General features: G+C 36.1%; 1 protein-coding gene across 1 annotated transcript in view; it reads left to right on the top strand.

The window, feature by feature from the left end:
* The first annotated feature begins 3,151 nt into the window (after positions 1 to 3,151).
* LOC129227403 (fatty-acid amide hydrolase 2-A-like) overlaps positions 3,152 to 23,796 on the top strand; it is a 49,918-nt gene continuing 29,273 nt past the window's right edge. The window contains exons 1-3 of the mRNA XM_054861954.1: positions 3,152 to 3,354; positions 4,695 to 4,914; positions 9,749 to 9,958. Coding sequence (XP_054717929.1) covers positions 3,169 to 3,354; positions 4,695 to 4,914; positions 9,749 to 9,958 — 616 coding nt within the window. The 5' untranslated portion in view covers positions 3,152 to 3,168. The remainder of the gene's footprint in view (positions 3,355 to 4,694; positions 4,915 to 9,748; positions 9,959 to 23,796) is intronic.

The raw sequence follows: 23,796 nt of genomic DNA, 5'->3' as shown, positions 1-23,796 counted from the left end.
GATAAGTTTTATTTCTTTTAATTTTTATTTAAAAAAAGGGAAAAAAAAATCCTCACAGTTTTTTCCATTAGTTTTAAATGGTCTGCGAGTCAAAAGTTAGGGGGGGAAAACGGTTTGCGAATTTTTTTTTTTTTTTTTTCAAAAGGTTTTGCGAGCAGCAGATAAGGTTGAAAAACCTGATCTAGATCACATCAATGCAACTGATAATGCGGGCCAATAAATATTTTAATCTTGCAAACGAACAGAAGAAATATTTCATGCCGAATTGAAAAAAGTGAAAGGTTGCAGACTAATTACCATTAGCTTAGAAAGTCCTGTAAAACAATGATATTTTATAAAATTTGAATTACAAATCGTACATAAGATACTCCAGTTTATGAAGAAAAGAGAAAAAAAACAAAAAAAACAAAAACAAAAAAAAAACATTCGTTACAAGCACAGGCTACTTCACTAGAAGCAAACGTCAGTTTTCTCATTTTTACGTTTTTTTTCGATTAAAAATTTCTACATCCCTTTGGAGAGCTGTAATCAGTTATTCCCAATCAACGGATACTATGCATTGATACCATTAGTTTCATGCCAACAGTAAAATGGCGTCAACTAAATGTTGGCAACATTATTTGTTTACTGGTCTTTATTTTGCAGATTATCCAATTGTTCATTGTAAGGCCTCTATTTATATAGCAGCTCTAATTCATTGTATTTGTTGACCGTGGGCGCCCTGAAGCTCTCCGACAGCTTATTTCTCTCTCTATTCCACTGCTGCCTACAGCAAGCAAATAGTACCACAGTATCGCTTTGACCAACCAACACATTTCTCGGAAACATATTTATATGAAGCCATTCTGATGAAGGACAACTATTCATAGTGTCGTTGAGAAAGTTTCAAAGGCAGTCTCGGGTTTATATCCCATTTATAAAAAACTTGTCCAGTTAATATTACCAGGGGATTCTAGTATCATTCCTTTCTAGAACTACTTGCTGCAGGATTTGAATTCTCGCATCAAACGTCCCCATTGTCCATTGATGCAGAATTGTTAATAACATTTGAAACCGTATTAGCATGTGAAATTTTTCAGCTTTGTCTTGTTACTTTCTTCGTGCATACTTTTTCTGCAACTATTCGTATACCTTTGAGAAACACATTTCAGAATAGAAATTCTTAAGATAAAGTAGTTGAAAAATTTTAACCCTAACTCCGGTGGATTAACCCTAAACTCCAGTAGATAGCGTTAATTGTTGACCACTTTTTCGTTTCTTCATACTAAAATTTCTCCTAAAACTAGTCTCACCAGTAAAACAGTTAAGCTACCGGATCCAGTTTAGCTTTGTCAAAATAAAGCATTTCCCTGCGTGTTAAACATATCCAGAAAATGTTATCAAATTATCCTGCAATGGCGCGAGCTTCATTGTTGGTGGCGTCAGCGTTATTCGATCAGTGAATTGGCTATTATATATACAGTGAAACCTGTCCATAACGATATTTTCCTTGGTCCCAGCAAAATGGCAGCACAAATAATCAAACTGTCTGTAACGATAACCTGTCTATGACAATATTTTTTTTAGGTCCCAACAGTATTGTTGTAGACAGGTTTTACTGTATGATGATTTCAATTCACATCAGCAGACTAAGTTCACTCTGGAAGAATATTTCAATTCGAATGGTTAGCTCATATTGACGTGCTTCCAATTACTATCCCACCAATAAATTTCATAAGTATGATTTTTGTCTTTTTTCTTCAGTTCCAACTCTCTATGTCTCAACTTAAAGTTCTTAGGTGGCACATATAATTATTGTACTAATATGACATATATATATTCAAGAATGTTATAACCTATAGCTGGGGCAAAGCTAACTTGACAGCATTGTGAAGGCAAAGCAGATCCTAATCGCACCGTTACAAACGCTGGTAGGTTAGGTTTGCCCCAGCTAAAGGAGATTTCATTTCTATGTAGTTAGCGATTTATCTGCGTAGATTGTCACTTAGTGCCTAGGCGCCGCGACTGGAAGATAATAATGAATATTTCTGATTTCAGTAGCGCTATCTAGTAGCTAATTGACTAACTACACAAATAGAACGCGTATTGCACGGATACCCAAGGATTTGTATATAGGGTGTCTCAAAAGGTCGTTTACAAACTTAACATGCTGGTCTGTCATATCATGATGAACAAGATTTACATAGGAACATGCGTTCGCAAACGCAATGCTGACGCACTCCATGCACACAAAGTCAGACACTAACGGATGCACAACATGTCACATATCTATTATACAAAGACGGTTTTATACAACATTTTAGTCTTTTAGGAAAGCTTAAAGCAGTTGCTAAAATTTGAGTCCTGCCAGCTCTCATAATCACGTTGCAACGACAACGCAGCGATCAGAGAAATCTTGTCAGAATGGATCGTTATTACGACGGTCGGTACTTCGTTCGTTGCGACGGTGTCTGACAGTTAAAGGCAGCAAATTTCAACAACAGCTATAAGCCTTCCTTGAAAACTAAAATGTTTTGTAAAATCGTCTTTGTGTAATAAATATGCGACATATTCTGCATCCGTTAGTGCCTGACTTGGTGTGCGTAGTGCGCCAGCATTGGGCATGCGAACGTATGTTACTATGTAAATCTTGTTCATCATGATATGGCAGACCAGCATGTTAAGTTTGTAAACGACCTTTTGGGACACCTGTATAGTAAACTCCCGATTATTCGCAGAATTAGGTGCACGAGTGCCGCGGATAATAAAAATCGCGGATAAACTGTGAAAAGACTGAAGTGAGGGACAAATAAGTTAAAAATTGCTCCTTCTCAAAAATTTCGATGCATAGTACTTTCTTCAAACAGTGAAAATTTCTACAGAACGGTAAAAATGTATTGTATTTTTGCACAAAGAACTTAACATCAATATAGAACAAGTGTATATACGATGAAGAAAGCACACAAAATGAATAAATTTCATAAATAAAAGAAATGAGTTTAAATTTGCAATTTTTCGACAAAAAAAAAAAAAAAAACATCGGTAATAGATTTTTTCTGCGAATTTCTGTTCCTGATTGTTGATTGACTCGTGGATAATCCGTTCGCGGATAATCGGGAGTTTATTGTAATATACCTGAAGTTGTTTGAAATATCTCTTCGATATTTTAGAGAACACGTTCCCTCGACCATGACGACTCTGCTGGAGAAAGTGGTGTGGTCGGTGGTGCGGATGGGCTTTAGAGCCATTTTCTTCGTCGCAGATTGGATCTTCAACTTCGCCTACAGGGGTGAGGCACAGGAGGTGCCCCCTGTGTGGAATTCGATCCTCCTGAAGTCGGCCACCAGATTGGCGGCTGAAATCAGGGAGGGAAAGGTAAGTGGTGCAATGGTTAGAAGGCGTACCCTATTCTTAAATCGTCCCTTTTCTCTTGGTTTGTGGAAGAGTTATGATATTTATCTGATGCGAAATGCTACCGAGTTTTAGCTAGAATAGGGCCATACAACTTTAAAGGTATCTTAAAATGTTAATGCATCTCACATATTTTACGGTTTTCCATCTTCCATTCATTTATACGGAGCTATTTTGTATCAACCATAATCGAATGAAGGACACAGGCCTAACAAATTTTTGCAACCCGCCAACGCATCAAATACTAGCCAATTTAATTTCTCTAACCTACGGAAACAGTCAAATTGCATGTTATGAATACTTACAGCTTAAATTTCAACTAGTAGTCATTAAGCACACAACTTTAAAAATATTGTAAAAAGTAATGTCGCTTCTTAAAATCCTAAATAATGATAAAATTAAGTAATGACTGAAGGAACCAATTGTCATAAATTTTGGGTTTTAATGAGTCTTTGGGGGGTGGGGGGTCACGAGAAAGTTTTGTGATCACCAGAAGGTCTCAAGTCTGTAGTCTGGCACTCATGGGCTCTTACTCTAAATCGTATCCCGTATTTGTTAGAAAATAAGGTACATTAAAAATAAGGCAAAATGCCCGTGAAACTACAATTACAATGAATTTGAAAGGCGCATTTGTGCCGATTTCAGATTATCTGACGAACAGCGCACGGGTGATTGGACCGAAAAGGTGTACTTACTCCCCTTGCTCTGAATGTAACAGCAAGCAGACCTCGGCTAATGATATTCTATTGTAGGGGCTAAGGCCCCTATATATACGAGCCGATGCATCAGCTTAAGATCAGCCATTTTGGATCGGAGCGCGTGTTTGAGTGGTTGTCTTTTCTGGCAAGTTATCGCGTTTGGCGATTTTTCATTGTTATTTGTGGCACGTGAATTGTTGATTAAATTGAATATTATTTTTGACCAGTTTGGCTAAAACCGAAACTTTGCTCTGGTAACCCTAGCTCCACAACAATGAAAAATCCGATCCAAAATGGCTAAACTTAAGCTGATGCGTCTGCCTGTATCGGCTCTAGTAGGGGCAAGCATAAATCGGCAGCATTCTGATGACTATGCAGATCCTAAACGCAGTCCTACAGCGCTGCCAGGTTAGGTGTGCCCCAACTATAGTTTATCTCGTTATGAACTTTTTGAGCCTTTCTGGACTCATGGAACGGGTCAAGCCTGAAAGAGCTAAACACGGCGTGGTTAGTTAAAACATCGCACTACAACATAATGTCTCGAAGAGAGCAAAATAGATGTACAGTCATCAGAAAGTTACTTAACTGAATGATTTCCTTCCACAGTTGAGGAGTCAGGATGTGGTACTCGCCTACATGGAGCGAATCCTGAAGGTGGAGCCTTACATCAATGCCACAGTCGACAGGCGCTTCGAGGAGGCCATGAAGGAAGCCGCCCATGTGGACACCCTGGTAGCCTCGGGAGCCATGAGCAGAGAGCGGATGGCCAGGGAAAAGCCCTTGCTAGGGGTGCCTCTCAGCGTCAAAGTGCTGCTCACAGTCAAAGGTATGCATGCCTGGTGGCATTCCGGTTTACTTATAATTGGCACGTTTGCAAAGAAAATGCAATAAACTAGCTCGGGATCTGCGCTATTAAAAAATCAGGAAGAAATTAAGGCAAATAATTTTTCACTGTAAAAATATGTGTAACCTTACTCCGTAAATACGGTGGCAGAATTCTGCTCTTTGCGTAACCTTATTCCGGCGGCTAGCCTCCTCCATTGCAATAGAGTAACTTAACTGATTAAACCGGTGCAACGTATAAGCGTTACACCAGTTAATTATCAGTTAAGTTACTCCATTGCTATGGAGGCAGATAAGCTGCCACCGCTTTTACGGAGTAAGGTTACACATTTTTTCTACAATGCTGTAATATGGAGTGTTTAAAGTATTGAGAAAATTTTACAGAAAAAGTAAACGATTGCAATTCGCCTTTCCGCCTTGTCCCTTCAGTACCACATCGTTTAGGGTTTAGGTTGTCTTTCTGCTTCTGCAAGTGTTGAGATGGACGGTTCGAATCCCGCTGTTTATATCTTGTTCTTTTTAATATGTGCAACTTTCCACTGGTTTCTTTTTCTTCACCCTAAAATGGTACAGTATAATTTCACTGGAAAAAGATGTGGCAACATGGATACCAGTAACTTTTACTGTAAAATTTCAGAAAAATGTTTCTCAGTTTGTATTGAGTTTTTTCGATAACGCCCGTTTGCATAGCAACCTGTAGTTTACCAATATGAAATACAGAACCCATTCGCTTTCCTACTTTTACGGAATAGGTCAAAAATGTAAACAGCAATGATCGCTTTTTACCCTTGCGATTCAGAAGTATCTTCAATGAGCCGGCTTTTTGGTCAATGAAAATGGGCTAATGGGGGTGAGGATGAAAAGAGGATATGTGCAGAGTGGATCTAAAATTTTTTGTTGAGGAAGGGCAAGTTCATCTCTTGAGATATTGGCTCTTAAAAGGGAAAATTATGATTCGTTATTGATATAATTTTTAATAATACATCAGTCTCGAAGGGAAGAGTAATCTAAGGCCCCTATATACAGGGTTCTCCGTTTTAACCTGCAAAAAACCTCTATTTTCGCAACCGTTAGTCCTAGATGTATACTTCCAATTACAAAAATGTTCAAAATCAGATGCGGAGTTCAGATATTGAAAGTTTGAAGCAAAAATAAAAATGAGTCAAAGAATAAAAAATTTAACTTTTTATACGGGCCCCAGGTCTCCTAACTTATATTTAGAGAAATAATCTCCAGTAAAAACTATTACTGACGACTTTAATATTTAGACACACAACTGTCTAAATATTAAAGTTGACACAAAAAACTTGACATTTGTGCGACCAAAATTCAAGGAGATATTCCAGTTTAAAGTTTTAAGGGACCATACAGAAGATGCGATTAAAACTTATCACCCTTCAGAAGAATGACAGGTTGTTAAAGTAAAAAACACAAAGTAGTTATATTTTTCATTGATATTGAACAATAAATGCAAATGTTATGCCGTGATACGAAAAAACACAATGAAAAACCTCGAACAATTTGAAAAACCACACTCTATGCTCACATATAATTTTAAACACTTGTTAACTGCTATATTTTCCCCCAAAAGGTGTTATTGACGGCGAGTGTAAAGTGGTGTAAGTCACAAAACGCTGCGTTTCATATCTCTGTGAATAATGGTCATACTATAATTTCAAACTTTTTGTGTTGGAACTATTTTTCAATGGAGAGTGTTTCCCTAAGTATGAGTTAGGGGACCTGGGGCCCGTATAAAAAGATAATTTTTTTTTATTTTTTGACTCATTTTTATTTTTTCTTCAAACTTTCAATATCTGAACTCCGCATCTGATTTTGAACATTTTTGCAATTGGAAGTATGCATCTAGGACCAACGGTTGCGAAAATAAAGGTCTTTTGCAGGTTAAAACGGAACACCCTGTATACGAGCCGACGCATCAGCTTAAGATTAGCCATTTTGGATCGGAGCGCGTGTTTGAGTGGTTGTCTTTTCTGGCGAGTAATCGCGTTTGGTGATTGTTCACTGTGAGCAATTATTAGCGGCACGTGAATTGTTTATTAAATAAAATATTATTTTCGGCAAATTTGGCGAAATCCGAAACTTTGCTGTGGTAACCCTAGCAGCGCAACAATGAAAAATCCGATCCAAAATGGCTAAATGAGCTGATGCGTCGGCCTATCTAGAGCCGCTATATATACAGGCCGACGCATCAGCTTAAGTTTAGCCATTTTGGATCGGATTTTTCATTGTTGCACTGCTTGGGTTACCACAGCACAGTTTCGGGTTTCGCCAAATTTTCCGAAAATAATACTTTATTTAATAAACAATTCACGTGCCGCTAATAATCGCTCGCATTGAACAATCACCAAACGCGAACAATCGCCAGAAAAGACAACCAATCAAACTCGCGCTCCGATCCAAAAAGGCTGATCTTAAGCTGATGCGCCGGCTCGTATATATAGGGACCTTAGGCCTATCTATATAGCGGCTCTAAGGTAATCGAAAGTGAAATATTATTAAAGCACCCATTGAAAATATCTTCATGATTTTGCACCAACTTTCAATTTGTAACGGTGAAAACGAGAGTATAACGCTAAGTTACTCGAAGAGGAAGGTTAAAAAAATAGTTTTCTCTTTCTCCTTGTTCATGTTTCAAGGTCACGAAAATGGCATTTTTTCTTTTACAGGAAATCATAACATAATCTGATGAACTGTGTGTGAGGTCTGAGTTCAGGAAAAATTGACTTCTAGCAAATTTATTAGAACAATGGTCCTTCTAGTGACATTGTGTGCGGATAACGAGTCATTGTTCGTTTCCAAGTACCCAATTTGGGAAGAATATTTGTTAAACTCGAATACATGCATTATTTCTGTGTAAAGAGCGTGCTTATAAATTCTGTGGAAAGCTGTTGTAATAAAAATGAAATGTATTCGAACTCGTCAAAGATTAAGAACAAGAAATACATTATAATCTCGTTTAACCAAGTGACCGGGATCGAACATCCTTCGGTAAGCCGAGAATTTCAGATAAAAAAGAACACCTGAAAATGGTGGTCAGCAGCCCTGGGAAACGTTCACTTTGGATTTAAATATGTAGGGGAATGTGGGCCAAAGTGAAATACTGGACAAAGTGAAATGGTAAAATATATACTTTGTTTATAGCGCCACCTATCGCGTGGTATCTAGTACTATTTTTACTATGTAGTAACACATGTACTCTATTCAAACTAGGAAAAAAATGCTTCTAACATCAAAGTATGTGATAAGGAGAACAATTTTCAAAAATTTATACAGTTGGACTCCGATTTTCGGACCGTTGTTAGGACCGAAACTTTTTTACGTTAAATCGGGGTTATTCGTAAATAGGGGTGCGTTTTTTTTTTTCTTTTTTAATTGCGTTTACCTTATCAAAAGTCCTAATAAGCAACTGCACAAAAATATCCATAATTAGAATGTGTACACCTTTTATTCAGCATTCCGCGACTAATTACATACTAGTTAAGTTGAAATTTTATTGTGCTGAGCAATAGATTTTGACAATTTCTTTGATATTTGACTCGAAATAGTTCTCTTTCGACTTTATGGAGAGAAGAAAATACTGTGTCACTTACAGCCTGTTGCATGAGATGTTTTTACAGTTTCCAATCCATATAAAGTATTAGAAAAAGTAACAGCTTTAATGAGATTTATTATCACTTTCTGCAACAGAATCGCTATTCTTTGGTTGCCTCCTCGCCCGTCAAATATTGCTGATTCCAAGAAGAGTATTTTTCTGCTTCGGACAAGATAGATATATCTTTTGGAAAACAATCCAATATTTCCTAACTGAAATTAACAAAAAAAAAAAAAAAAAAATCGGCTGTTAAAATAATTCGTTCATTCGGGGTTTATTATTCGGTAAACATGGGTTTCTTGCCTTCATTTTGGTTGGGGAAAAAGAAAAATTCGCTAAATTGCGAAATTCGTAAAATAGGGGTCCGACTGTACTCATATTGTAAAATTTTGTTCTCAGTTCTGTCGCTTTTTAACGCTTATAGCAGTGCAACACTTGAATTATTTAGAATTGAAAAATTTTTCTGGTGGTTAAAAAAAAAAGGTGAAATGCAAGGGTAATTTGATGTTAGGCAATATGAATGGCTACTTTCAATACCCTTAAAGTGATTATGTAGAGGTTCCGGTTAAAAGAGTCACGGATAATCATGTTTGGTTTAACGAGGTTCTACAGTACCCGTGTGTCTAAAATAACGTATCACAACCAACAAAGCTACGAAAGCATAAATTTTGAAAAAAAAATTGAGATACGTAGTTAAGGGTTCCAAAGAGCCCCTCTTTCATTGAAAAAAAAGATGTGAGCTTTTGTATGTAATAACTTAAAAGAGTTAACTGACTAGTGTCGTCAAGCTGTCGATGATGATATTGATTTATCAATGTATATCGACTGTGGAAAATGTATCAATAGTCGTTTCTATGATCGAAGTTGATACTAAGTGCAATTGAATTGAAACGTTTCCTCTTCTACACTTTCTTTTTTTTTTTTTTTGCTGGCTAATGTCATGAACTTCCTTCACAAGAAAGCGTACAGCGGTCGGAGTAGATATTATTTCAATCGAAATGTCTTATAAAAATTTGAACTATTTTGGCCGCACGATATTCCTCATGGAATGTTTTTCCTTATTTCCTACCGTTGTTTAAGTGTACATTGGTTCGTTTCGCACTGCGTGGTTTTAAACTGAGCATTATCTGACCTGCTGTTTTCCATTCCTGATGAGATCTGTAAATAATGTAAACAAAATCTTTGTGTCCCCTTCTCCCCTCAGGGATGAGGAGTACGGCCTCTTCCATGCTCTTCCTCGACACCAGGGCTGCCGAGGACGCCCCGAGCGTGGCCGCCCTAAAGGAGGCTGGGGCCATCGTCATGGCAACCACCAACACACCGGAAATGGGACTGGGCTTTGAAACGAACAACTACGCCCACGGGAAGACGTGCAACCCCTACGACATCACCAGGACCAGTGGAGGGAGTAGCGGTGAGTTCTATTCCTTTGGTACAATTCTGTTGTACATGGTGACAGTAATTTTGTTGGCGAGAAAGAATGATTTATTGGATGTCATTCACACGGGAAAATAGTACATATTGTTGCCATGGCGGATTTACAGGGTTGGGGGTCCATCGCAATGTATTTTTTAAGGACCCCTTCAGGGGCGGATTTATAGTCTATTCAAGGGGGTGGTGGTTGAAAACCGTAAAAGCCTCCCCCCAAACCCGTCACCTGAGGAGGGGTCTCTTGGAGTCAATTGCTCCAAGCCTCCCCCCCTCCTCTTTTACAACGTAAACATTTTTTCCGACATGGGGATCAGAGGAGTGAGTCCTATACTCTGATTTTATGCCGAATATAAGGGAAAACATTGTAAAACAAGCCTTTAGGAAAGAAAGATCAGCTTTGAGGACTTTAAATATTTGAGGTAAGAGTACCCCCATGACTTTCCCAACTTGCTCCAAATGCCCCTCTCTAGCCCCTCAGAAGAGTGTTAATGGCTAATATAATGCTCCTTTTCCCTCGAAATAAAAGTAACGGCTATGAAATCATCTTGGGGGGGGGGGGGGGGGGGGGTTGCAAAAAGCGGGACGTATAGGGGGAAAACGGCAGTCGTATTTGGATTCAGGGGTTATTTTACATAAGAATCAGCAAGAATTATTTCAGTAGCAATTTAAAGGTTTTTTTAAAAATTTTATTTGTTTCTTTATTTGTTTCTTTATTTATTTATTTTTTGCTTCACGCAATGTTATTCAAGTTCCCGAAAAAAAAAGGGGGTGGGGGTAATTTAAAGCAAATTTATAGAATTTACCTGTACTGAAATAGTAGCAATTGCTAGTAATTTCTTCAATTTCATGTAATTCTTTTCAGAAAATGACGGTTATGAAGCAGGCGGTCACCCTCACCGCCCCCCTCAGTTAATGCGCCACTGGACCCCTTACCTGTTACAGAATTATATAAAGCATTTATCATGTACATTTTTTGCTCCTTGCAGTTATGACATACACGACATAGCAAATTCGCCACTGTGTTGCTGTAAGATAAAGAATTTAGTCAGAAGTTTTCCATCATCACACACGGTTGGCGGGACTTTGCTACTCTGCAAATAACCCATCGGTAAAATAGTTCCCCTTGTCACGGATTTGTCAGCATGTTGCCGTTGATCAAATTGACTGTAAGGCAGATTTTGCAAAGCATCAAGCCTACATTTCACCACTTCCTGCATCCGTTCTTGAACTTAAATCAAGAATCTGCACTGTAATTAATTTGATGAATCGAAATACCTGGTGCAAATTCGAGGCAAGAACTGGTTTGCCGATGGGACGTCTGTAGAGTAATGAACGGTAGTTACATCGAGCATTGGAGACAATGATAAACTTGACTATTTCTGTATCTTACAATATGTTCTTTCATTTTTTTCTCCGTAAATTACATTAAATAAATCATTCCTTTTGGCCAACTAATTTGTAGACGCCCTGTATAGACGTATACATATATTGATCGTTTTCCACGAGAAGGCACTTGACTCCTCCCTCGTCACGTGGTATCCGATGATTCTATTTCGCTGTTTTCGGCAGAAGGTATATTCGGATCATAGCATTTTGTTGTAAAAGCAGCAGTTTTCAAAATGTAAGAATAACTAAAATGACAACAGACAAGTGAAGCAAGTGATATAAAGGACACTAAGACTTTTTTGAACATTAAAATGCACGCCCCAGTTAAGAATGTCTGGTTGTCTCCTTTAGAAGAGCGTGAATAGCTTACCGATCACTCCTGCGTAAAATGAGAATCTGCGTTCGAGGAGGCGTGGCGAAGTGCCTTCTCACGAAAGACGGACAATACTCTAGGTTGCCAAATCCACCAACATGTTGAAACAGCTCCAAATTCTATGTAATAGCAACTGCGGATATTTTTGCTAGGAGATGCTGCTGATGTCTTTTTTGCGGTATTAATTTAGATGAATTGGTGAATTTGCGATTAACGGTGAATTTATGATTAACATTTTTATTTCATTTTATATTTTGTGCAGGACAGTGGGGAGTCTAGAGGGCAGGACATCGGGCTCGCGTTCCGAGGATCTCAGGTTCGATGCCCGAAGCTGTAAAGACCTTCTGGGTGCAAACGGGATGCGTGCTCGTAGAGTCCTGTGGTTGGACTACGGGTGCAGGAGGTTACCACGAGTACAGGAGACTGGATATACAGTCGGACCTCCATATATCGAAGTAGCAAATTGCCGGGAAAAAATTCGATAGACAGAAATTGCGATATATAGAAACGATCTTATTTTATCATAAAAATCTCTTAAAACATTAAAATTAAAGCTTATTTTCGTGTATGAAAATCAATTTCTAATTTATACGAGCATTGGATAAAATGAAAGTTAATTAAAAAAATAACAGAAATTACATTTTTGTGCCTTCATACATCTTCATTCTTCGGCAATTCAACTTGATCCGCAACATTAGGGGATTTTCGTTTTGACAATGTAATCGAGAGAAAAGTAAAACATCAATCTACTTAACTTGAATGATTTTTGCTGAATCTAAAAAGACTAAGAATGATAATCAACAGACAAAAGGCATAACTTGAAACCGATTTTACAGTGTTACTTGTTACAACTAATATTTGAAATAAACTTAAGGGAATTTAAGAACTCCAGAACGGGAACGACGACCTATGTACGCACCCCTCAACCTCAGATTCTTTATGAGTTTCGTAGCAACCTTTAGTGAACAAAATTTTCTCCCCTAACCTTCATTTTTCATGAGATAAACAATCTGAAGTGGAAAAAAAAATCTACGAATGTCTCGAATTTTTTTTCGATATATAGAGATTTTTTCGATATATAGAAACAATTTTTCATGTAATAAACATAGAAGTTTGCTGGGAATTCGATATATAGAAAATTTCGATATGTGGAAGTTCGATATATGGAGGTTCAACTGTAATTTCTCGTCCCTTCAGCATGACGTCTGAAGTGTGGAGGTGGAGATGACTGGTGGCTCATTCTCTCAATGTTTAAGTCGGTTATTGTTGTTTTGTGCTTGAGGAAACTTTCGGGATAATTTATTCTTATGAAGATTTTTCGTTGCTAAATTTTGGCGTAAACGATTCAATACTGCCGCAGAACTACTTTTATGCGCACTGTTAAAAATTCAGGAAAATTTTCTAGTAATTGTTACTGTAAAATGACGGACTAACGCATAGCTGATTTTTACGGTAATTTATACCGGAGAAATAAGCGATCCCAGCGCCAATTGGTTGCTGCGGCCTACCGAGGATACCGTAAAATTTTACAGTAACATTTGATTTTTACGGTAATAGTTACTGGCAGCATGGATGCCAGTAACAATTACCGTAAATTTTCCGGAAAAATTTTAACAGTGCGCTCTTTATCCTAGCCTCAATTTCTCCGTGTCAGTTGAGAATGAATTAAACCACATTTTTTATGTCTTACTTGCACTTCTGTTATGTTGAGTCTTGAACTGAAGTAAACGCTGCTCCCTTTGTCAAATCTTATAGTTAACAAATGCGGGTTTTGGTATTCCCATTCTATCGATTGTTCAATGGGCAGACAGATAGACAGATATCATGTCAAGGAAAGAGTGACTTGAACTGAGAAAGACTTCAATTAATACCAACGGGGCAATAAAAAGTTCTAACCTTTCTTAGTACCGCATACGAGAAATGTGTAACTCATGAACTCCTACCTATGAAATAGCATAACAGGTTTCGCCATCTTTGGCTCTCGTGTTAATCCGCCATTACGACAAAAAAACATCTGGAATTGAAAAACTTTTCATCTTTTCCTCAAAAATTTACTAGAATAACTTTCTAATACTTCTCCTTTCATATTTAAATCACATAAAATCCATGTATTAAAACTGAAAAATTAGTATTAACGGAAAAGATTGAAGGCTTGTGTACGACGTGTGGTTTTTCTCTCATTTTTAATGGCCCAATTGCGTTTTACTTTCTTCTATATCTAATATATAGAAGAAAGTATTGGATTCGTGCAAATTTTCGAATTTCGACGGATTCGAACGTTTTGAGGTGTGATGAGTCCATTTCGACTATTTTTGGAAAATGTCTGTCTGTCTGTGTGTGTGTACGTGTGTCCGTGTGTGTGTGTGACCAGTTTTTTTGTAGCCGCTCTACAGCAAAAACTACCGCATGAAATCGAACGAAATTTAGTACACATATGTGCCCCTATGTGAACTTGTGCCCATTAGTTTTTCGAGCGAATTCCTCCAAGGGGGGTGGAGCAATGGGACGTTTTTTGAGTTACGCGTGCTTGCTATTCCTCAGGAAGTAACTGGCGGAATCAAACAAAATTTGGTGGTGCTGATTCAATTTTGGTGTCAATAACTCAAACGGGGGTTGAGCTATAGAACGTTTTTTGTCGTCAATTGTGACTGCTGTATCTCAAGAAATAATGAACGGAATGAAAGAAAAATGTATCGGCAAGTAGCCCTTAGTGGGTATAAGAGCTGATTTTTTTTTGGTGTCAACAGCTAAAAAGGGGGTAGCGCAATCGCCCGTTCTTTTTTTCCATTGTGAGTGCCCTATCTCGAAAAGTAATGCTACGTTCTGGTTGAAATTTGGAATATATGTGAATCCATATGTAAACAGGCTTTGGTTCAATTTTGACGCCAATCGCTCCAAGAGGTGTTGATTTTTTTTTTTTTTTTTGTGAATAAAAATAGCTTTATAATTGCAACAATAAGAAAGATAAATCGTAATAGATTGTCGTCTGCGTATTTCTCGTGATTTTAATTGTATGGAAATGATCGGAAATATTATCTCAATGATTAAAAAATTTTTAACTGTTGCCATCTTATGTTTGTTAAGAAATAAAATATTTGTAATTAGTTCAAGCAAGGCTTTTAAAATAACTTCCAATTTTCGCTCTTTGCTTTGCTTTTGCAATAATTCAGACATTGTTCAAGTTTTTGCATGTGTAATTTTGTTTTTGTTGAGAATATTGCTTCCTCATCAAGCATGGGGAGGGATCAGAAAAAGAAAAGAAAAATATAGAAGAAAGTTTCGTAATGGCCACAACATACCAGTTTTTTTTTTTTTTTTTGAAATATTACTTCTTTCGCTGTAATTATAATAACCAAGGATAAAACGAGCATTTTAATTTTTTCTTAGGAGGAAGAAGGAAGTATTAAGCGAACAAATGATAGATTGGTGGTTATAAGATACAATAAAGACAGCGATTTGAAGACAATTACGATTATTGACTCTTCTCTAGTTATTTGTGAGATCTCTCGAGTTTTCGACGCCTACTAGTACGATAAGTTTAAAAAAGATGGGAAAGAGTGTACTTAATGAAAGCTGCCATAGATTTTCAAAACGATCGCGTTGGAGGGGGCGGGATAGTAATTTTGAAAATGTTAAGGCTATCATATGAAAATAGGAAGGGGGGTGGGGCAAAAGTAAGACACCGACAAGATATACGGGCAGAGCAACTCAGAGAGAGTAAGGTGCAAAGCTCACCATGGGTTTCTATATACACTTGAGCAAGTTGTACCACGGAGAGTTGACGGATTAACTGGAAGCGGAAACAGAACACTTCATTTTGTAGAAGTTACGATCAGCGAAAGCGATCGTAATTTGTTAGCAGCAGCTTACGAGCAAATACAGTAAAGCTTCTACCTTAAGAAGCTTTACTATTTGCTCGTTCTCGTTGATTCTACCTGTTCCAAAATGAAATGTTCTGTTTTCGCTCCCGGTTCATTTGCCATCTCTCCGTGGCACAAATAAAATACTTACTTAAAACTTACCCCCCCCCCCGAATCAAATAAATCATAGTGGTGGTGCCCATTTCTTTTCTATCTGAGGTCGCAACTGATATTAAAATGATTCTCACGAGACAGAACATATATAAAATAGAAATATATTTAAAATGTTTTGTAAATATTGTGAAAAAAAAACACTCAATGAGCAAAATGAATTACAAACCAAGAATTATTAACATTACTGCTTGCTTATTTAACATTGATTAGAATTTTCCCTTCACTTTTTGGAAACCAATATCTGATCTCAAATTTCTCAACAATCATTCTTAGCACAGAATGCAGATGATCACTTGTTTTGAAAAATTCCAGAACAATTACAATTTTCGGAACAATTAATTTTTGGAAAAATTCCATTAATATGAAGCTCCGAACCGAAAACCATGATGACATGGTTTTCGGTTCGCAGCTTCGTATTAGCTTAGAGCATCGCAGGTTGGTCGATAGTGGCTAAGAACAGTCTCGATAAAGCCACCTTTCAAACAATAACAGCAACCCACATGGCCCGCGGATCGGAGGCTAGCCAAAACTGGATACGAACACTCTTGTCTTGGTAAAGTCACTTTTCGAAAGAAAAAAAAAATACAAAACTCGGTACATCCGTTTAGAGGGACTTCGATGCTACAGACAAACAAACAGATTCATACACAGGTTTAACTTATAACGCTCTTCCTTTTTTGACTTCGGGAGAATTTTTGAGTTTATTGATTGAACATCTCACTCTTGCTTATTTCTTTTCGGTACCAATATTAATTTAAACCCTTTGCTGATTTAACCATCCGAGTCGGAAAATAAGAAAAGCTAAAGCTTGATCCTCTCATTTTTGATACCACTTTTCTCTATTTTAGATTGTTTCCCCACGCAAGTAACATACATGAAGTATTTTAGCATATGAGCATTTTATTTATTCTCATTTTTAAGTGGCAAATGGCGCTGTTAAACAAAAGTTGACCTTTTATTATTTTTTACCCTGAATGTAAAGCTAATATTTTGGTCAGATACACTCATATGTGCATAAAAATAACGGCAAAAAGGTTTACTTCGTTCTTTTCCTTTGAATGGAGAATATGAAATTATGAATTGTTACAATATCAGTTCTAGAAATTGCACAGTAAAATTTCTAATTTACTTGCTGTGTATTGGTGAACATTTGATACAACTGAAAATATTTGAAGTGTATGAAATTAAGTATATTAGTATGTTTTTATTGAGCAATCACGATTGCTTATTGTTCTCACTTGACTGTTTTGGTGTGCTATTTTCCCGCCAGCAGCCTCTGCAGCATCACCGTCGACCGGCTCCTCACGATGCTGCTCCTCTAGCGAAAGCCGTCTCCAGGTTGCATCCATACCCTACACACACACGCATACACTCACACACATACACACACTCATGCCTGCGCACAGACACAAACACACACTCCTACACACACACACATACACACACTCATGCCTGCACACAGACACACATATGCCTACACACACACACACAAACGAACGCCTACACACACTCGCGCGTATACACACAGCACTGCATACACAACACGCACGCACACACATGCATACATACACACGCACCCACACACATGCGCCTACACAAACACACACGCGCATTCATACACACACACGCTCGTGATTGCGAAAAACATAATTTGAATTCAAGATGCCAAAAATTCAAATTAATATAATTTTTTTTTTAATATTTTCGTTCAGAAAGTTCTCTCTTCATGTACAAATAGTAGTCCTCAATTATCGATTCCCAGAAAAATAGAAATTACTTTTCACATCCTCCAGCAAAAGTTTTCCCATTTGAAATGAACCTAATTCGCAGTAATTAATAGATATTTCGAGGTATCATGAGTTTATTTTCTCCATGCGTGGATCCAGAGGAGGGCCATGAGAGATCATGATCTCCCTCTCTTAATCGTCCAAATATTTGGGAACTTTTATTCACCAATTTGATATACAGTAGTACCTCCTTTAAGGGACACCTCTGAATAAGGGACACCTCTATTTAATGGACACTTTTTCCGGTCCCAGTCCCTTTGAATAGCGACCTCCATGTATGTACCTCTGATTAAGGGACACTCTGTCTAAGGGACAGCCATGGAGAAAATTTGCAGTAATTTATGAAAAAATGCATAAGAAATAAATGCATATGAATTGAACTTATTGGAATAAAGGTTCTTTTTTTTTTTTTTTTTTTTGTCTAAAAAAATAATTGGTAAAAGTTTGCCTTGACATTAACATGTTAAGTAGCAAATATGTGTTTTAAAATTCTTAACGAGATTTACATGCATGCTTTTCTTTCTGAGTAATTTATTCATTTGGGTTCAGCTCCGATGGATAGTGCACGGCCCATGACAAACTTTTGATAGAAAATTGAAATGTATTCACACTGTTATTTACATTGAATTGTAAATTATGTGACATGAAGCAAGTCCATGAAACAAATTATACTTCGAAATTATTTCTATAAATTACTAACTAAACTTTGTGGATTAATACTGATAATTCTACTAAATTTCTTATTAAATTTCAATTTTTAAAATATTTATTTCCCTTTGAATTAATTCTGAATTTTATTTAGCATGCATAAAATATTTTCAGTGTTTAATCGTTTTTAGTTTTAACAATGTTAATAGTTTTTGGTTATGGTATTAAACTAAGTGCACAGTGTGCATCAATTCATGTACCTCCGAACAAGGGACACCTCTATTTAAGGGACAAAAAGTCCAGTCCCCTTAGTGTCCCTTACTGAGAGGTTCTACTGTACAATATAGTGTTAACTGGAAAATGTTAATTAACGACCTCATATTTCCCGTGTGAGTGAATGTGCCTTAAATATACATTTTAAAAAGTTTCTTTTTTCAGGTTATGAAAGTTAATCAAGTACACGATAAAACTCACTTTACAACATAGTGTGAGACCAAACTTATCTAATTGGCACCCACCGCATCTTTTCATAATCATTTTTCACAAAAAAAAAAAAAAAAACAAATCATTTTAAAGAGTCAAAAAATATATATTGTTACGAATTTTGTAAATAGTAATTGTGTTTTCCGATTAATTTGTTATAATCTGGCTAATTTTGGCGTTTATTCCATTAATTTTCATCTAAAATTATCTTAGTAATGTAACCTGTAAATAGTTTCTTGTTATGAATATACAACCCCCTTACATTCGAATGAAGTATATGATCCCCTCCTTTCTGAATGATAAGATTTGTGACTGGAATAAAAGGAAAATATGAGAAATTGGTAGAACGTTGTAGGATTTTCTGGATCTTTCTTTGCTGGTATAAAATTGCCGGGCGTCTTGTGAATGAAGGAGAGTCAGTTAGTTTGCTTTCTAACTGTAGAGTCTCGTTTTCGGCGTTCCATTTGGAAGTGTGTATTAGCCTTTGCGCTGTGTTTTTGCGTATTTTGATGTAAATACGTGTGTGACCGTTGAGTTTATGGTGTTAATTGATGTTTGCCTTATTACTATGGTTAATTTAGCAGTTGCTAACGATATTTCTTGTCCATAGTTGTAAATAAATCTCCTGTGTTTTCTCAAGAACTGTGTCGTCATTTAAAGAACGATACAAGTTGCACCGAACTCGTAACAATATACTTTTTAAATACTTTCAGGAGAGAACATGTCTGAAATAAGAACAAACTTCCCCTTTTCTACGAATATTTTCCTTATTCCCACACGTAGGGCTACTTGAATTCGCTCAAAACTAATTAAAATAAATAAATAAATGAAATAATAATTTTTTTAAAAAATGTTAAGTTTTCTCAATCAAGGAGTGCAGACAGTTTTCAACATATTGCCTTTTTTTCCCCTTGATGCATTTTGTTTTCTATTCGAATGCTTATGCTCCATAGTTGATGGCCTTATGTTTCTAAAAGTAATTTTGAATACATTTCGGTCTATATTTTTTCATTTTTTTATTCATTTTAAATATCATACACTCACAAATAATAATAATTATTTGTGAGTTGATGGCCTTATGTTGATGGCCTTATGTTTCTAAAAGTAATTTTGAATACATTTCGGTCTATATTTTTTCATTTTTTTATTCATTTTAAATATCATACACTCACAAATAATAATAATTATTTGTGAGTTGATGGCCTTATGTTGATGGCCTTATGTTTCTAAAAGTAATTTTGAATACATTTCGATCTATATTTTTTCATTTTTTTATTCATTTTAAATATCATACACTCACAAATAATAATAATTATTTGTGAGTTGATGGCCTTATGTTGATGGCCTTATGTTTCTAAAAGTAATTTTGAATACATTTCGATCTATATTTTTTCATTTTTTTATTCATTTTAAATATCATACACTCACAAATAGTAGTAATTAAAAAGTGATGCTAAAATATATGAAGCGATCACTAAAGATTTATTATCTATGCACTAAAGAAACGTGCGCAAGTTTAATAAAACAAAATAAAAGATTTTGATTTAAAAAATGTCAAGTTTGAAAAACCTATCTATTTTAAAGCAGACGAAAGGGAAATGAAAACGAGCTGATGTGTGCATCACATGACTTCCTTTTACTCCAATTTAAAGTCATTTCCCCATTATTGGCATTTTTAATGTGATTCAATAGTTTACTCTCTAAATATCTCCAACAGTGGCCAAATTGAAACCAGATTTATAAAAAAAAAAAAAAAACCGCCAAATTCGTCGCCAAGTTGGCAACAAAACTTGGCGACCAAAAGCTTGGCGATATATTGCCAAGTGTTTGCCAAATTATAGCACCGCTTGAGTTAACATTGAAATTAACAATGATTTTACCCCAAAAAGGTGTAAAAGACCCCCTTTGGAACATCCGAATGCAACCAAAAGAGAAGGTGCACAACTAGACCCCACTTGGAGTCTATGTGCAAAATTTCGACTTTCTAGGACATACCGTTCTTGAGTTATGCGAGATACATACACAGATACGCACATACATACGTACATGCGGACGTCACGAGAATACTCGTTGTAATTAACTCGGGGATCGTTAAAATGGATTCTTCAGGTGTCTATACGTTCTTAGGCATGTATCCACGTGTGGTCGGATTGAAAAAAAAAATCAATATTCATTCGGGGGCGAGCAAAATGGAAATTAAGGCCGATTGTTGAGTGAAAATTTTTTCGCGAATACAATACTTCATTTTTTGTAAAAGGAAGCAAAAAAAAAAAAAAAAAAAAATTCGACATGTGTTCATTTAAATTTTAGTCATTCCTTTGGTATTTAATTATGCCTTCGGTACGAGAAACTCATAAGCTGGATATGATGTACAGAATAATCATTCATAAATACCGTTTATAATCCCGTTTAAGTTCATTAATATTCTTAAACGATACAGAAATAAAATGACGAGTAAAAAAATATATCCTATCTGAGAGCATTGCCAAAATGTATAAACAAATAAAATTAAACACTATTTTTAGATCTGAAAACAGCAAACAATGTTTATTACCAGAGACGTGATTCCTGAAAATTAATTTATAAGCAATCATAATAGATCATGTGACTCACTATGTACCAATCAGAAAGCGAATACCCCCCCTCCCCCCAGCAACGAAAAAATAAAATCTACAATCAATCTTGATTGCTTTAAAAAATGTCTGGTTCAGAACATCCGCTAAAGATGCTAAGTTGCGGTCTCTTAAAATGATTTTGTAATAGTTTAAAAATAATTGGCTCTATATAAAGAGAGATGTGAAAAAAAAACCTTAATGGTTTTTGTCCCGAGTCTCTATAAGTTTTGGAAAAAACCGAAGATTGTTTAGCCTGCTTAAACTGAGTTTTTTAATTAAAAAGATTATGATAAGATGTTTTAAAAATATTGTTTTTTACATTAAATAAAATATTTTGAAATAAAAACTCGGTTTTCCCAGCTGTAAATCAATAAGTGGAGCAAAAAAATTCAGTGGAAAACCTTTGCTCCGAACTGTGGGGTGAATGCTTAGAAAAGGTGTGTTGAAAAATTAGAAAGAGTAATAATAATAATAATAAACGTTTCTAAATCTTTTGGAAAGTAATTTGATAGAAACGACACTATCACTTTATAGAACGTCAAAAAATCTGTAGAAAACTAAATATATGCTCTCAGCATATGTAACCAGTGATGAAACCTTTAAAAACTTTATAAATAAAATATGTGACAGCATCATTGCTAGTTAAACTGAAGCGTTTCTGTAGCCTTCGTTTCGGAAATAATTTGCTTCTATTGAGCAATCAACAATTGCCTACTGTTTTCGGTTGAGGTAATACGAGAGTCACATTCCATTCATTGATTTTACACTAATTGCCGTACGCAATATGTTAAGTAATAGTAATAGAACGTATATTTTTCTCATACATTGAAAGAAACTGCAACTTTCCCTAGTTTTTAGATTATTTCATTATATATTTTTTTTCAAACTGTAGAGGGTGTTTTGGGTTACCTCATATTTTTACTAGATTAACAACATTCGTTGCAAAAATTATTTTAAATAATTATACTGGTAAACGATGCCTCCAGCTGAAAGTGGAAATGAAAGTGCTAAGTCTCTCGTCAACAAAGAAGGGAGGTGGGTTGCACGCATTTAATCTATTGTCTAAGAAGAAGACGAGTTTGGCAAATTTCAGTTCTTCAAGTATTGAACAGTTCTACAGTGTTAATATTATTGATGAGGAGTTGGACCATTTCGACAAATTTCAGCTTTACAAGCATGGGACAGTTCTATATCTGTTGCTATTATTGATAGAGGACTGAGCCATTTTAACAAATTTCAACTCTTCAAGCTTGGAAAAGTTCTACATCTGTTGCTATTTTTGATGAAGAACTGAGCCATTTTGACAAATTTCAAATATTCAATCATGGAGCAGCTTGACATCTATTGTTATTACTGGTGGAGAAGTGAACAATTTATCAATTTCAACTCTTCAAGCACGGAGCAATTCTACATCTGCTGTTATTTTTGATGAAGAACTGAGCCATTTTGACAAATTTCAACTCTTCAAGCTTGGAAAAGTTCTACATCTGTTGCTACGAGGCGTATTTTTAAAGTAAGTTCCGTTTTGATATAATAAAAAAAAACGAGTACAGATAGAGCAAAGAAATTTATTGCACAAAAATCTACCATCCTTACGCTATTTTTTGACATTTCTCCCGTGATTTTCCAAACATTTGTCATAGCGTGGTACAGGTTTTTGTACACCTATTCATAGAAAATTGCCGCCTGTGTAGTCAGCCATGGGATAACATGTTCTCTGAGCTCATTATTGCTGTTGTGCCACAGACCACCTACGAAAGACTTTAGATGCCGAAACAAATGAAAGATGTTGCGAGCGAGGTGAGGGCAGACCAGAGGATGTTCAAAAACGCCCCAGCCAAAGCCCTGTAAGAGTCCTCATGGTTGACTAAACGGGCGGTAACTTTGTACGAATAGGTATACAAAAACCTGTACCACGCTATGACAAATGCTTGGAAAATCACGGGAGCAATGTCGAAAAATAGCGTAAGGGTGGTAGATATTTGTGCACTAAATTACTTAGCTCTATCTGTACTCGTTCCTTTTTTATATAAAAACGGAACTTACTTTAAAAACACGCCTCGTATTTCTGATGAAGAACTGAGCCATTTTAACAAATTTCAAATATTCAAACATGGAGCAGTTTGACATCTATTGTTATTAATGACGGAGAAGTGAACAATTTACCATTTTCAACTCTTCAAGCATGGAGCAATTCTACATCTGTTGCTATTTTTGATGAAGAACTGAGCCATTTTGACAAATTTCAAATATTCAAACATGGAACAGTTTGACATCTATTGTTATTAATGACGGAGAAGTGAACAATTTACCATTTTCAACTCTTCAAGCTTGGAAAAGTTCTATATCTGTTGCTATTTTTGATGAAGAACTGAGCCATTTTGACAAATTTCAAATATTCAAACATGGAACAGTTTGACATCTATTGTTATTAATGACGGAGAAGTGAACAATTTACCATTTTCAACTCTTCAAGCATGGAGCAATTCTACATC

Source organism: Uloborus diversus, chromosome 8, assembly GCF_026930045.1.
Source record: "Uloborus diversus isolate 005 chromosome 8, Udiv.v.3.1, whole genome shotgun sequence".
In the NCBI taxonomy this organism is placed as follows: domain Eukaryota; kingdom Metazoa; phylum Arthropoda; class Arachnida; order Araneae; family Uloboridae; genus Uloborus; species Uloborus diversus.
This window is presented reverse-complemented; position numbering and strand designations above follow the sequence as displayed.